This window comes from Garra rufa, chromosome 9 (genome assembly GCF_049309525.1).
Source record: "Garra rufa chromosome 9, GarRuf1.0, whole genome shotgun sequence".
Lineage (NCBI taxonomy): Eukaryota > Metazoa > Chordata > Actinopteri > Cypriniformes > Cyprinidae > Garra > Garra rufa.
Genome location: NC_133369.1, coordinates 12,199,400 through 12,216,253, shown reverse-complemented (window position 1 = coordinate 12,216,253; position 16,854 = coordinate 12,199,400). Strand labels below are relative to the sequence as shown.

The window sequence follows — 16,854 nt, the reverse complement described above, 5'->3', positions numbered from 1 at the left end:
CCTTATTTTGGTGCTAGTCTTTGAAATGGGCAACTGAGCAACGAAACAGTAAGAACTAGGTCAGTGAAACCGGTTGGTAGATGAGAAGGACAAGGGCACAGCTGTTCGTGTGGCATGCATAAAACACCTTTCGCTCTCTAAGCTAGTCTTTTTTACTGGCTGACAGTCTTCACTGCAGCATCACAACGGCGGCTTCTGATTGGCCGGCAGTGACATCACCAGAAAAGGCGGAACACTCCCACTGGGTAATAGTGATGTCATGTGTACGAGAGCCAGACGGCTCAGTTACAGCCCCGCCTCCATCTCTCCACTGCCAAAAGCACTCGTCCTCTGTGGTCTCTTTTCTGTCACTCTATCATCTTTTCTGTTATTCAATGAAAAGAACTCAATAAACCCCACCTAATTACAGTGCTTCAGGACTCTGTTTAATTTGGTGGCTGGAAATATTTCTGGACATATTCACTGTAATTAGAACTAGCAATGAAGCAGAGCTTTACAGTAGGATGCCATATTACTAGTGTAGACTGAATAATGCCAGTTTACTAAGGAACACTTGTATTTTCATTTGTATTGAAAGAATGTTCTGGATCAATACAAGTTAAACTCTACTGATGGCATTTGTGGCATTACTGGTGGTTTTATTTATATGTCATATTAAATTAATACTATTAAACATGTACATATTTGAGCTGAGTAGATTTAGATTACTTACAAATTGTAGTCTGTTACTGATTGTAATTAGTAACGAAATCCATTACATTACACATTTTAAGTAATACAATCAGAATACTTGATTACTTTTGACGTTACTTGTTTATCAAATTGAATTAAATAGGATAATATTGTACTATATTGATAGAAAAATGAAAATATATTCCTTTCGTTGTTATTAACAACATGTTGTGTAACAAGCATTACATTATGTTAAGGATTGCAGGGGGTTTGTGAGTTTAACAAAAAGCTAAGTCATAAAAATGTAAAAAAAAAAAAAAAAGAATAAATATTCAAAATAAAACTCTTATTTTATTTGTCTACCTGAATATTATGTGAATATTAACCAACGCCAGTGAACCGTAAACATTCAAATGTGTTTTTTTAATTATTAACTTATTACAATAAACACATTTAATATATATATTTGTCAATATTGTGGCGAGGCGTCTGCCCGCCCCCCTAATTTTCATCACCACCCCGTCCCGTATTCGCCGCCCTTCTCCAGGCTCCCGACGGGAGTGGGTGTGTAGGGGAGAGGAGGGGCGTGTAATCGGCTCGGGCTGGCGGCGTGTGATGGGGACACCTGATGTAAATGAAGCCTCATCACCGCCGCTGTTTAAATCCCGAGCGCGCCTCTCCTCGGGAGACCGGTCTCTTTCCCCCGTGCATGCACGCTGGTGTCCTCGCGGGTCCAGGAGGGGGTGAAGAGGGAATCCCGCGCCACAAGAGTTTGGAGAGCCGCCGGACCCGCGGTCCGGTTGAGGCCGCCAGAAGCCGCCGCCCCAGCGCCGGACAGCTCGAGAGGGATGAGCCTGCCGGAGATGCCGCCGCCCTAGCACCCCGGCGCTAGTATGGAAAGCGCCCGCGGCCGCCGGACTCCGCCCCTCTCCTGGACCCTTCCCCTCTGAACACTACCGTTCCGTCACGCTGCCCCAGCACCCGAGGACACCAGACTCCCCTTTTATTTTGGACACTGTTTTACTTTATGGACTCACTTTCCCTTATTTTCTGTTTAATAAGAGCCTCTCCGAGGCCTGACGCCACACCCACTGTGTCTGTCGTTTGCCCCTCCCGCCACAGTGGTGGAGAATGCGGGCAAGGCGGGGCTTAGACAGCGCAGTGGGCAACACCTGATGACGTCATCCCCTCTCGCTCGCCAAAGTTCGTGAAAACCCGGACAGGGACGGAGGAACGACGGAGACGGCCTCCCAGCCGCAAGAAGGGTAAGTGATGTTTCAGTTAGTCACTTATCCTGCGGTTGGTTGAGGCTGTCGACTAATACCGGTTTTTCTGTCCCTGTTCCGGTACGCGGCGAGAGGGAGCGTTGCCTTGGAGAGGAATCCCCGCCCACTCCGACCGCTGGAGCCTGGATGAGGAAGGTAGCACTCCTGCGTGGGCGGCGACCTTAGGACGGGGATGTCGCTTGGGGGGGGGAATGTGGCGAGGCGTCTGCCCGCCCCCCTAATTTTCATCACCACCCCGTCCCGTATTCGCCGCCCTTCTCCAGGCTCCCGACGGGAGTGGGTGTGTAGGGGAGAGGAGGGGCGTGTAATCGGCTCGGGCTGGCGGCGTGTGATGGGGACACCTGATGTAAATGAAGCCTCATCACCGCCGCTGTTTAAATCCCGAGCGCGCCTCTCCTCGGGAGACCGGTCTCTTTCCCCCGTGCATGCACGCTGGTGTCCTCGCGGGTCCAGGAGGGGGTGAAGAGGGAATCCCGCGCCACAAGAGTTTGGAGAGCCGCCGGACCCGCGGTCCGGTTGAGGCCGCCAGAAGCCGCCGCCCCAGCGCCGGACAGCTCGAGAGGGATGAGCCTGCCGGAGATGCCGCCGCCCTAGCACCCCGGCGCTAGTATGGAAAGCGCCCGCGGCCGCCGGACTCCGCCCCTCTCCTGGACCCTTCCCCTCTGAACACTACCGTTCCGTCACGCTGCCCCAGCACCCGAGGACACCAGACTCCCCTTTTATTTTGGACACTGTTTTACTTTATGGACTCACTTTCCCTTATTTTCTGTTTAATAAAAGCCTCTCCGAGGCCTGACGCCACACCCACTGTGTCTGTCGTTTGCCCCTCCCGCCACAATATATATTGGATGAAAACGTTCAAATGACAAAAGTATGGGAGTCCCTGCATTACACTGTAGTGTAATGTAACTGTTCACCAGTTTGAACTTGAAACCTTCCGTTTAGCAGCTGCATTAAAATTTTAAGCTAAATCAACTTAAAAGTACAAGTCATTTTAACTAATTTTATTGCGAGTTGAAATTAATTGTAGTTTTAAGTTGATTTAACTTACAAGTTTAAGGCAGCTGCTGAACTTAAGTTTTTAAATTGAAAATGGTGACAACTTTTTACAGTGTACATGTGAATAAGAAATAACATTTGTGCATTTTAATGTGTTTGAAAGCCTTCCAAAGACAGTAATACATGGTTAAAAAACCTACTGAGCGACAATTCAAATAAAAATAAATGTGTTAATCAAAAGCGGACTCAATGTTGAAATTTTCACTTCATAAAGTGAAATGATTTTTGTAAATTCAGTGGTCAAATGCTGTATAGCCTCTCAATTTTCTGTGTAATTACATCTAACTGACAAGTAACTGGTATTTGTGTGGTTTCTGAATGTATATATGCGGCAGGCATTTTAGAAAGAAACGTTTAAAAGATGAAAAAGAAATAGGGGAAAGAGAACAAATAGGGAGAATCAAAAAAGTCTGAAAAATGTATTGCTATTATGTGAATAGTATGTAATCAAAATAAATTTAAAAAGTCTAATTACAGGTATTTTAAAATGGAATTTAATCTAATTACAATTCCTTATTTTTTGTAATCTGAATACATAATGCATACTTTAAGAACTTACACTACCAGTAAAAGTCTCTTCTACTAACCGAACCTGCATTTATTTGATTCAAAGTACAGCAAAAACAGTAAAATTTACAAATATTTTTACTATTTAAAGTAACTGTTTTCTATTCAAATATATTTTAAAATGTTATTTATTCCTGTGATTTCAAACTTAATATGTTAAAAACAGCTGAGTAGATTTCAGGTTTCCTTAATGAATAGAAAGTTCAGAACAACAGCATTTATCTAAAAATATAAATCTTTTGTAACATTATAAATGTCTTCAGCAGCACTTTTGACCAGTTTAAAGCATCCTTGCTAAATAAAAGTATTAATTTCTATCAAATTAAAAATTAAAAGACTCCAAGCCTTTGAATGGTATAGTTAATAATGTAACAAAAGCTCTTTTTTTTCAGGTAAACATTGATCTTTGGATCTTTCTGTTCATCAAAGAATCCTGAAAAAAAAAGTACTTAACTGTTTTAAATATTATTATTAATAATAATGAAAAATGTTTCTTGAACAGGAAATCGGCTTATTAGATTGACTTCTGAAAGAAAACGTGAGTAATGATGCCGTAAATTTAGTTTTGATCACAGGAATAAATTACATTTTAAAATATATTCAAATAGAAAGTAGTTATTTTAAATAGTAAAAATATTTCACAATATTACTGATTTTGCTGTATTTTGGATCAAATAAATGCAAGCCGGTGAGCAGAAGAGACTTCTTTAAGACAAAGAAGCAAGCCAAGCCTATGTGGTAAATGACATTATGCTACAAAAACTGTTGACAGAGCTTGATTTGCATTGCACTTAAAGCAAATTCTGAATTAGACTCTGAAGAGGAGAGAAACACCTGCAGGAATATCCCTCTGAGCATCTCGCATGGATGCTCAGATTTTTTAATGCTGCTGACTGCACGAGCGGGAGGGGGGGACACACTGACCTGCTGCTGTCACAATCTGAGTCCTTGCTGAGAAGGCTACGGATAGACCAGCGAGAGCGTTTGCTTAAGGAGGAGCTCCGTGACCGTGAGCGGGATGGGGGTAGAAGAAGCACAGAGGGGCTGCCCTGCTCTTCCTCTTCTACATTAGAAACCATTGGAGGCAAAGGAGATGCACGTGAGGGGCTTTGGCTTCTATCTCGTTGCCCTTTATCCCAATGGTTACTTGATATGTCCTCTTGAGGGACTTTGGCTCTTCTCTTCTCCCGTTTTCGACTGCGTAAGGGGTACCGTTGTGGCCGTGGGCTTGGGGAGCAGGACCACGACTCCGTATCGGACGACGGTGGGAGAACGTTCAGAATTGGAATGGAAATGGGCTCAGCTATGGTGATTTCAGGAGGTGGTGTTACAGCCATCTTCTACAGACATTCACATATGCATCAGGATTGTCTGGTTGACAGTTTCATTGAGGACAAGTTGCATCACGCACAACCGTTCGTTGAGAAATGCCAGATATTTCCTACTGTCCAAGTCTTCTACTCTATGTGGCTTGGAAATTCCACTAGAGCTCAAAATAAATATTCCATGATGGAAATACAATCTGATGACATTTGGAAAGGTCTGCATCCATTACAACTCACAGTCCTGAAAAAAGAAGTCAGCAGTTCAGGTTCCTTCACAGCTGTACAGCGTATAAACTCCTGTAGCAGGCAATCAAAAATGAGGTGGAGTCATCACTGACACATAATATACATAAAAGAGTGCAGGCATCTCTAGCGCAGGTCATTTTCAGAGGAAAGAAAAAGTGAGCATTTGAGCTGTCGAATGTGCTTGCAAATGTCAAATCCATCTTCTTCCTGTTTCTCTGTTGTTTTTAAATGCGTCCTTCAAAAAAAGTCTCTGCCCCTTTTTCTTCCACAAGCACAGTTCAGAAAAAAATCCACCTCGTCATCGCGATTTGCACATCAGGTAAGATAAGATCATGTTGCTGAGGAGGGGAAAAACTGTATTTGTTTTTTCCTTATTCAAGAGACCACAGACTAAAAAATATTTTATTTGAACTTCTTTATATTTGAACCAAAACATATCTTTACAGATCAATTGTATATTATGTGAAAGAGATTCAAAGATTCAAAACTATATGTATATTTAAGAAACGTAAATAATAACTTTGTAATAAAAAAAAAATAACACTGTGTATGTACACTAACATTCAAAAGTTTGGGGTCGGTAAAACTTTTTAAATGTTTTGAAAGAAGTTTCTTATGCTCACCAAGGCTGCGTTGTTATTTGATTAAAAATACAGAAAAAATGAATATTGTGAAGTACTAATATTAATTTATTTTATTTATTAATTATTAATGTGACAGTTAGTGTCACATGGTTCTTCACAAATCATTCTATGCTGATTTGGTGCTCATGTAACATATCTTATTACCACAATAAAAAAAATAATAAAATAAAATAAAAAGTTGAAACTGTTGTGCTGTTGAACAGAAGAACAGCATTCATTTATAGAAATATTTTGTAACATTAAATAAAAAAAAATTCTTATTGACCCCAAACTTTCAATGGTCATAGTGCTGCATCTGTAATGTATTTCTACATAAACTACCAGTCAAACGTTTTTGAACAGTAAAATCTTTAATGTTTTTAAAGAAGTGTCTTCTGCTCATGAAGCCTGCATTTATTTTATTAATACAGCAAAAATAGTAAATTTTTTTAAATATTTTTACTATTTAAAATAACCATTTTCTATTTGAATGTATTTTATACTGTAATTTATTCATCTGATTTCAAAGCTGTTTTTTTTAGCATCATTACTCCACTAACTTAATTCTAATATTCTGATTTGCTGCTCTAGAAGCATTTATTTGAAATTGAAAACACCCGAGTAGAATTTTTTTGTTTCTTTAATGAATAGAAAGTTCAGAAGAACATCATTTATCGGAAATAAAAATATTTTGTACAATTATAAATGTCTTTATCAATGACTTTATCAATTTAAAGCATCCTTGCTAATTAAAGTGTTAATTTCCATAATTTATAGAAAAAAATCTTTCTATTTTTTAAAGAATCCTGAAAAAAAATGTACTTAACTGTTTTAAATATTGATAATAATAATAAAAACAAATTATTATTGTTTCTTGAACTCCAAATCAGCATATTATAATGATTTCTGAAGGATCATGTGGCACTGAAGACTGAAGTAATGATGCTGAAAATGTATCTTTGATCACAGGAATGAATAACATTTTAAAATATATTCATATATTCATTTGATTTTACAGTTTTTGCTGTACTTTGGATCAAATAAATGCAAGCGTGGTGAGCAGAAGAGACTTTGTTAAAAAAAAAATCTGGTAGTGCAATTATTAAAAAAAATAATAATAATAAAAAAAACATTTATAAGAAATGTATTATAACATCAAACAAAGTTTGCTAGGAAGTTAAAAGTCTTGTTGGACCATATCCTCCCATATTGTTTCAGTATTACTCCTCTAAATGAGATCATAAGTGACAGATCCGTTTCAGAGGAACGCAAACATAAAATCACACAACAACAACTTTCATACTCAGCTAAGTGTTTTTCACACGTAAGCTATTATTAATGTAGGGGTGGAGTAACCGTTGGATTGCAGTATAATGTAACCATCACTCTGTGACTGTTTATCATGTCACCTGAAAACTTTGAGATACACCTCCAGATAGTATATGACTACAATACAAGCTAATAGTACTTAATTAAACTGCTAGGCGAACCAAAACTTGCAGTTAGTGTGATTACATTCCTGCACTGCCACTGCATTTCAAGCTACTGCCTTTGATTTAAGTTGAGTGTAAAACATCAACAGCTTAATCTAGTAGAAAACATAATTGAAACACCCAGCGAATTTCAAACAGCTGCTTTACCTAATACTGTATTATTGGATTTCATCATATTTCTGAACGTCCTCCAAAAGGAACACAACATATTTTGAACAGCGACGGAAATGGAGGCAGCCGTGGCCTAATGATTAGAGAGTCGGACTTGTAACCCAAAGGTTGCAGGTTCGAGTCTCAGGTCCGGCAGGGATTGTAGGTGGGGGGAGTGAATAACCAGCTCTCTCTTCACCCTCAATACCATGACTGAGGTGAGTCCCTTGAGCAAGGCACCGAACCCCCAAATGCTCCCCGGGCGCCGCAGCAAAAGCTGCCCACTGCTCCGTGTGTGTGTGTGTGTGTGTGTGTGTGTGTGTGTGTGTGTGTGTGTGTGTGTGCACTTGGATGGGTTAAATGCAGAGCACAAATTCCTAGTATGGGTCACCATACTTGGCCTCACTTCACCTCCTTTCCTTTTCCTTTTAAAATGCACATGTAAATAGATACCTGTTTTCTTTTATGAAATTTTGCATCTTTATGGTTTATAGCTAATGAAAGAGTTTTGTTTTCGATTTGAATTATTTAAATTATTTCTTTACAGTTCCGGATGATATATTAGTCTTACCTTTATGAGTAAAAATTAAGTTCCACATCGCACCAGCGCTTTCATGTCCTGCAAAGCGCGCTTCAGCTTTACTCTCCCCACAAACGATTGGATATGCGCCTAATAGCACACATTTATCTAGGTTAAAAGGTTAAACTAATATTGTGATATGCTTTAAGTTTTTAATATCTATGGATTTTAATTTAAATCGTGATGACTTGAGAAGCCTAAATTGGTCTGCCGCTGGCCGCTTCGTTACTTTAAAAAAACAAAAACTTCCAAATAAATTTCTAAATTTACTTTATAACCTAAATAAACGAAAATAAATGTAATCACTTTGCTATTAAAAACAGCAGCTGTGTAATGGGGAAGAGAACGAGAAACAAGACCGGTTTCAGTCGGACTCGGGCCAGTAATTCTGATGAGCTGTCGAGGTTGTTAGGATTTTTTTGCAACGAATGTTTAACAGCCTATTTAACATTATTATTTAGGCTAGTTTCATATTTAAATGTATTATTTCTTTGATTTATTTTAGCATTTTGTAGGCTGCTTGTTCACATACGGAAGCCTAATTTATTTTGGGTTTCAAAATAATAGACATATGTATTTTCTATATAGGCCTATATACACAAACGTTATATATAATGTATATATATTTATTTACAAATAGGCCTAATTTAGATAAAAATTTATTTATATATAAACAACGCACCATTTTTTTTTTCATTCTTTTTTTATTTAAATAGCCTACCCTTTATGGTGTCAATAATTACTGTGCTGCTATTTTCTGATTTGGGAGTGATTTGTTCGTTAAAAAAATGTTAGGCTATCTTATAAAAAGTGTTGCTCTTAACAGACCTGTGTGTTTTGTATCACTAGCGCAGTGTCTGTTCTCAAAGCAAGCTCTGCCTGCGTGAGGCGCGCCGCTTCCAACTTGCAATGTTCTATTACAATTTATTAATTCTGAACATGTTATGTGTCCATACTCCATATTGCACCAAAATGCAACACTGCACTCCCTTGGTTCCACAGCAAAAATCGATTGGATGAACTGTTCTCGACATAATAAAAATGCAAACAGAAAGACATTCCTGCCTTTATTAGAGAGAAGAATATGTTCAGCCCCTCCCTGCGAAGCTCAAAAAATGGTATTCGGACCAGCCCTAATTTTAAGAAGTTTGATTACATTCTATTTTCGATTTGAATTCAGAATTGTTCTTTAAATAACAAATAAATAAGTATTCAATACATTGCATCTGTTTTGTCTTAGTTAGGAAAGTTTGGTGCCTGTAGTTTCTTCTACATGGTGGAAGGAAGGTATAAGGTGGAAGGTATGCAGTTTATTTTTAATAGACGTTATGCGCAACATTCTGCCGGGTTCTACAAAACAGCCTTAACTACTTCCGGCCGTCCGCTACTGGTACAGCGAAGATAGGGACGTTCTAAAACACTTAACGTGAAAAACGCTTAACGTGGCTTAAAAAACGACCAGGAAACCCCAAATTTATGTCAAACCTTACTTCTAACAAACACTAACTACTGTCAAAAGAACGAGCCCTTATTCCACAGATAAAGTGAATAATATCACGTTAAGCGTTTTCTCCCCCATTGAAGCCCATTATAAGGAAACAGCTTAACGTGGGTTTACCTCAATAGCGATCAGGGAAGACCAAATTTATGTCAAATGTTACATATAATAAACACTTGCTGCTGTCAAAAGAACAAGCTCTTATTCAGCATATAAAGTAATCCCCTATTCCATTACAAAAAAAGCTTAACGTTAACGTATCTTAACAACGACTGGGGGAAAAAAAATTATGTCAAATGTTACATATAATTAACACTTGCTGCTGTCAAAAGAATGAGATCTCATTCAGCATATACAGTGAATAATATCACGTTAAGCGTTAATTCCCCTTCCTAGAAATAACAAAAACAATTCGATGCAGTGATGTCCCTCTCACCCTGCTTGGCAGCGGAGTTTAAAAATAAATCTATTGTTGCCAACCGCAGCTCCGTTTTTGTGTGGTCGATTGTCCCAATAGAATAGAATGAATATTTTATTTTTTTTCTCTACCGTAAAACATTACAAATATCTGGAGAAAATGTGATGGCACGCAAAGTTGGTCCAAATTCATGACTTCTTTATTATAAGTAAAATTTGACAGAAGACGTGGTTAAAGTACGCTAAACCAGGCTAAGCTGAGTCCTTATAATGGACTTATATGGGGAACGCGTAACTTGATATTATTCTCTTTATGCTGCTCGTTCTTTTGACAGCAGAACGTGTTTTTTTGTTTTGTTTTTTTTTTCTATGGGGAATAACGCGTAACATTATACGCTGAATAAGAGCTCATTCTTCTAACAGCAGCTTATTTTGTAAGAACGAGCAGCATAAAGAGAATAATATCAAGCTACGCGTTCCCCATAGTGCATGGACTCAGGCTGGTTTAGCGTACCTTCTGTCAAATTTTACTTATTATAAAGAAGTCATGAATTTGGAGCAACTTTGCGTACCATCACATTTTCTCCAGAAATTTCTAATGTTATATACGTTAAGCCACGTTATTTCCTTATCTATGGGGGACGCTTAACGTGATATATTCACTTTATATGCGGAATAAGAGCTCATTCTTTTGACAGCAGCAAGTGTTTATTAAATGTAACATTTTGACATAAATTTTGTCTTCCCTGATCGCTGTTGAGGTACCACGTTAAACTGTCTCCTTATGGGCTTCTATGGGGGAGAAAACGCTTAACGTGATATTATTCACTTTATCTGTGGAATAAGGGCTCGTTCTTTTGACAGTAGTTAGTGTTTGTTAGAAGTAAGGTTTGACATAAATTTGGGGTTTCCTGGTCGTTTTTTAAGCCACGTTAAGCGTTTTTCACGTTAAGTGTTTTAGAACGTCCCTATCTTCGCTGTACCAGTAGCGGACGGCCGGAAGTAGTTAAGGCTGTTTTGTAGAACCCGGAAGAATGTTGCGCATAACGTCTATTCAACAATGGTATCGGTTCGGTATCGGGTATCGACAGATATACAAAGCCCAGGCGTCGGTATCGGGACTGAAAAAGTCGGATCGGTGCATCCCTAGTTCAAGTAGACAAGAGTCCCACAACTAAGCACAGTTTTTAATAGACCACTGGGTCTTTTTTCCTGTGGTGTTACCACAAACTGGTGAGTAATGCTGAGACAAACCAACCACCACAATACTCAAGCTACACAGCGTGTCCTCATTATTGTTCACCTTCTTTCAGAGTAAAGATTCTTTCCTGAACTCAAAGAAATTACCATAAGAATCAAGCAAGAGAAACTGCAAACGAAATAACCACTTTCAAAAATACAAATAAAAAAAAAATTCACACCAAAGAGACAAATCAGCAGTTAATCCTGACCTTTTAAACGTTGAGAAATTGCGTAGAACTTGCGTAGAATATTTGGCAAATTAACACAAATTCCTGCGAAATCCTCCAACTGAAGTGTTTCATCACAAGGCTTCAGAACAAGACTGACAGCCGTTTATCAAAGGCAGGGACAAGATCTGCCACTTTATTTACCTTCCTGTTTGAACAAGCTAAATCATGTCTAGCTTTTGTTTGCACAAATCAAACTAGGGCTATTAACACTTTCACTCACACACACAATAAGTGTAAAACACATCAGCGCAATAAATAAAACGTTTTTATGATCAAGGTATACTTTGGATGAATAAAGGACATCAATGACAGATACTTTATGAACTGATTAAAAGTAAAACAAGTGTAACTTAATGATAATGATAATAATAAATAAACTACTAATAATAATTCCTACCTCCCATTGGACGAATTACCCCCATTGTTTTTTTCCTGTTCGGCCTCATACACCAGACGGGCGACGGTACGAGGGGTGATGTTAAAATCCACTTTCTCGCAGGAACACATCAGCACCCCAAATTTAGCCGGCAAGCTAACAAGAAAAGTAGCTTTCGTCGCCAGTTTTCAAATTTAGCCGTTGTTTTACAATTATTTATTTCTGTATAACTACTTCGAGTCAACATACGCCGAAAAATGCGTAAATGTCAAATCACACTTTAGTAAATAAACCATGTTAGGCGTTAGCACTGCTAACGAACCGGTCAGCTGTACTATTCAGACCGTTGATGCGAATACTAGAGCTAGTTGGCTAGCATGCTAATGATACCGGTGGGAGAGAAAACGGTCCTCTGTTTACTTTTTCCTTATCTGGGATTTCGCCTTTGCGCCGTTCCGAAATCCTAATCACGAAACTAGCAGTAGTCATAGCTTGTTGTATTAAAGCATCCCTTTTTAAATTAAGCAGCTATAACATTTTAACCACACGAAGTTTTCCTAAGTTTAAATGGTACGCGAAGAGGTAAGATAGAGCTCAGTTTCCAATGAAACGGGCAAAAAGCGAACAGGGAAGCGTTCATTCAAACTCCAAGATAATTACAGTGACGCTTTGAGAATTAAGTAATTAAACTCTAAACACATATGAGGAGAACACTAAATTGAGATATCACTGATATTAAAACCCGACTCAAAGCGGAAAAAATAATTAATGGAACTTATACTGAATTAGTTACACCCCCCGCTCGGTTTACTTTATGGTACAGTCGAGCGAGAATCCATCAAAAGGCTCTTCAACGTGCGCAGACAGAAAATAACGGGTGTACAGGCCTGTACACAAATAATTAACCTTAAACAGCGATAAAGCGCTTACATTTAGAGAAATACCTGAATAGTATATGGAATATGTAAATGTATTAATTGTGCAAATGTCCAAAGCCTTATTAAGAGCAATAATGAAGCATGACAACTGGCAAGTCATCAAAAATCCAATAAATATTTATAGGCGTCAATTATTATATACAATAGCAGTCAAAAGTGTTTGGACCCTAAGATTTTTAATGTTTTTTTTTTTTTTTTTATAAAAGTCTGTTCTGCTCACCAAGCCTGAATCTATTTAATCCAAGGTACAGCAAAAATAGTAAAATATTGAAATATTTTACTATTTAAAATAACTGTTTTCTATTTTAATATATTTAAAAAATGTAATTTATTCCTGTGATTTCACAGCTGAATATTAGCTTCATTACTCCAGTCTCATGATCCTTCATAAATCATTCTAATATTATGATTTGCTGCTCAAAAAACAATTATTATTATTATGATGTTGAAAACAGCTGAGTAGAATTTTTCCAGGTTTCTCTGATGAATACAAAAATTCGGAAGAACAGCATTTATCTGAAATAGAAATCTTTGTAAGATTATAAATGTCTTTATCATCACAAGAAATTAAAAAATTATACTGACTCATATATAGTGTATATATGTTACAAAAACTTTATGTCAGATAAATTCTGACTTTTGGATCTTTTTATTCATCAAAGAATCCTGAAAAAAAAACAACTATTCAGCTGTTTTAAATATTGATAATAACAAAAACAACAGCATATTGGAATGATTTCTGAAGGATCATTGACACTGTAGACTGGAGTAATTGTGCTGAAAATTTAGGTTTAATCACAGGAATAAATTAGATTTTAAAATATATTCAAATAGAAAGCAGTCATTTTAAATAGTAAAAATAATTCACAATATTACTGCTTTTGCTGTATTTTGAATCAAATAAATGCACTTAAAAAAAATAAAATTGAACATTATCTTTCTACCCAAAAACTTTTGGCTGGAGGTGTACTTAGCTATTACTACCCTATAGTTCGTATATAATCTCTACATCACTAAATATTCCCAGTCTGACCTGATTTGTTTGATTTCTGCGCCCTCTTCAGGACATTAGGAAAAACGCGTTCAACCCAAACTCAAAATAGAAGAGTAATACTTCAATAATAATATGGGAGTCCAACAATGACAGCTGATATATTTAGATTTAGAAGTTATAATATAGTATACATCCTGAAAGAGATAAGTATGAATACGTATTGGTTAAAGCTGCTTACCTTGAATGCTTGTTTCAACGCTTTTAATAATCATTATTCTGTCAGTCAATAATAAGAGATGCGTTTGGAATTTTCATTTGGACATTTCTTGCCGTTCAACCCGTTTCTCGCCAAGAATAGGGTCACGTTGCTTTCTGAGGGCTAAAGAAAAACACAGACACTTCAGTATTAATATTATTAGGGTGATTTGGTTAGCGTTCAACCCATAGTCTGACCTTTAGTGATTATATATTGTTTAAAAAAATGTATAAAAAAACAATATCCTGAACCTGAGCTTTCCTCCAGATTTACAGAAAACCACCGTGCTGTTAAATATTAACCGTTTGTATTTACGTGTGGTTAGGTTAGTTAGATCACGCGGAAAACATTAGGCTATAGTTCGTTTGTATAGACTATATGTAAACAAGTTGTAATATCCAGTCTCTACAGCTTTTCCTGTCAATCAGGTTCAGCGAGAACGTTTCGCTTATTAAAAAAATATTAAATAACCTTGACTCACCTCTTAATTCGGTTTTGACAGGGTTTCAACACGTGTTGTCTCTAGTGCCAGTGATCATCTGGTTTATGAGCTTTGTTGGAGTAGCGGAGAGATTCCATAGAGTTGTGTTGCTGTGTGTCTGCTGGCACTGAATGGGCATCTGGAAACTCGAGCGGTGCTAAATATAAAAGTTCACCAGCTCGTGGGAGTCGTTAAGGAAATCAAGTGGGACGCTTTACGTACGGTCTGATTGTTTTTAGGGAGGGTGCTCTGGCGTGTGTGGGGGACCAAAACAACAACCTTCACTCCGTTTATCAGCTACTCAGTAAAAAATCCTGACGCAATCTGACATGACATGACAGTTTAGCTTAACACACACAGGCTGCATGATCTGAAGGACAATGTTTCACTAAAAATGTTTATGATTCATACCTTTTATTAAACAAGTGATCAGAAGAAGTCATAACAAAACAAAAAGTCTAATAGTAATTGGCTAAGATAGTGGAATCATCATTTTCCATTAGGGAATAGTTGTTAACCTTGCTCTTCAATGAAACGTCCTTGTGCTCAAGACTAAGTAAACTGACACTGAACATCAGTGCCATGAAAAGAAAACAGAGAAGGTGTGTGATAAACCATAGCAAAATGCTGTTTCACCACATAAATGCAATTTAGCAACTAAAGTTTACAGCGGTGCACATTTTTAAACTTCCACAATTGCAAAGTCATAGTCTACTCTAAACATTTTGACTATTTGCTGAATATTACAGTCAGTGATATTTTATTTTAAGTAATGTCACACTGAGGTGTTAAGCGCTGAGCAAAATGATGAAAATATGTATGTATGGTACACTACTAGTCAAAAGTTTTTTAACAGTGAGATTTTTAATGTTATTTATAGAAGTCTCTTTTGCTCACCAAGCCTGCATTTATTTGATTCAAAGCACAGCAAAAACAGTACAAATCTGAAATATTTTACTATTTAAAATAACTGTTTTCTGTTTGAATATATTTTAAAATGTAATTTATTCCTATGATCAAAACTTAATTTTCAGCATCATTGTTCTAGTTTAAGTGTCACATGATCCTTCAGAAATCATTCTATGCTTATTTGCTGTTCAGGAAACATTTATTATTATTATCAATATTTAAAACAGTTGAGTACATTTTTTTTCAGGATTCTTTAATGAATAGAAAAATCCAAAGATCAGCATTTATCTGAAATAATTGTAACATTATACACTATACCATTCAAAAGCCTGGAGTCAGTGTTATTTTTTATTTTTTTAAATGGGGGTTATAGAAATTAATACTTTTATTTGCTTTAAATGGATCAAAAGTTATAATGATCGGAACTTTCTATTCATCAAAGAAACCTGAAAAATTCTACTCAGCTGTTTTCAACATAATAATAATAAATGTTTTTGAGCAGCAAATCAGCATATTAGAATGATTTCTGAAGGATCATGTGACTGGAGTAATGATGCTAAAAATTCAGCTTTGACATCACAGGAATAAATTACATTTTAAAATATATTCAAATAGAAAACAGTTATTTTAAATAGTAAAAATATTTCATACTGTTTTACTCTGGATCAAATGAAGGCAGGCTAGGTAAACAGAAGAGACTTCTTTAAAAAACATTAAAAAATCGTACTGTTCAGAAACTTTTGACTGGTAGTGAATATACCAATATATATACATCAACATTTCCTCAGTGAGAAATATGATTGCTGGTTTGTTTTATAGAGCGGACTTCGAAGGGCACCTGCCGTTGTTATTTACCCTGAGCTCATTTGTCAGTAAAATTCTGTGGAAATTCAACCATAACTTTTTTGCATGTCGTCTCACTGTTGTGCTTCCTGTGAAAGCACGTATGTCACTTAAGCACTTATGTCACTATGCACTTATGTCACTATGCACTTATGTCACAGCTGTTAATGTTTTTTTTTATGTTTCTTAAAGAAGTCTCTTCTGTTCACCTAGCCTGCATTTATTTGATCCAGAGTACAGCAAAACAGTAAAAAATTCAAATATTTTTAGTGTATAATAATTGCAATATTTTAAAACCTATTCACATTTTCACTAACCCAAACCTTTACTTATCATTTCAAAGAAAACCTATTATAAGTATGTTATAATACTGTGGCATCTGCAGCTGTCTAACAAAGGAGGAAAATGCAAATGTTATTATAATTCAGTAAACACAATCCTGTTACCATAGTACTACATTTAGCTAACTTGTTTATTCATTTTCAGGAAGAACTAACCACAAAAATCATAAAGGATCAGGTCTGGATCTCAATAATATCCTTGGCTATTGGCTTAAGGCTCCTGAAATGAATTCATTACAAGCCAACTATCATGAATATAATGTCTGAACGTCCATGTTCAATGTCCATTCCTTAAAAAAAAAAGCCATATATGCTCGATATGGCAAGC

The 16,854-nt window shown here is 36.9% G+C and overlaps 1 protein-coding gene across 1 annotated transcript in view; it reads right to left on the bottom strand.

Annotated features, from left to right (window-relative positions):
* Positions 1 to 12,327, bottom strand: part of gramd1a (GRAM domain containing 1A) — a 126,686-nt gene extending 114,359 nt beyond the window's left edge. Inside the window, exon 1 of the mRNA XM_073847753.1 lies at positions 11,786 to 12,327. Coding sequence (XP_073703854.1) covers positions 11,786 to 11,895 — 110 coding nt within the window. The 5' untranslated portion in view covers positions 11,896 to 12,327. The remainder of the gene's footprint in view (positions 1 to 11,785) is intronic.
* Positions 12,328 to 16,854: the final 4,527 nt, after the last annotated feature.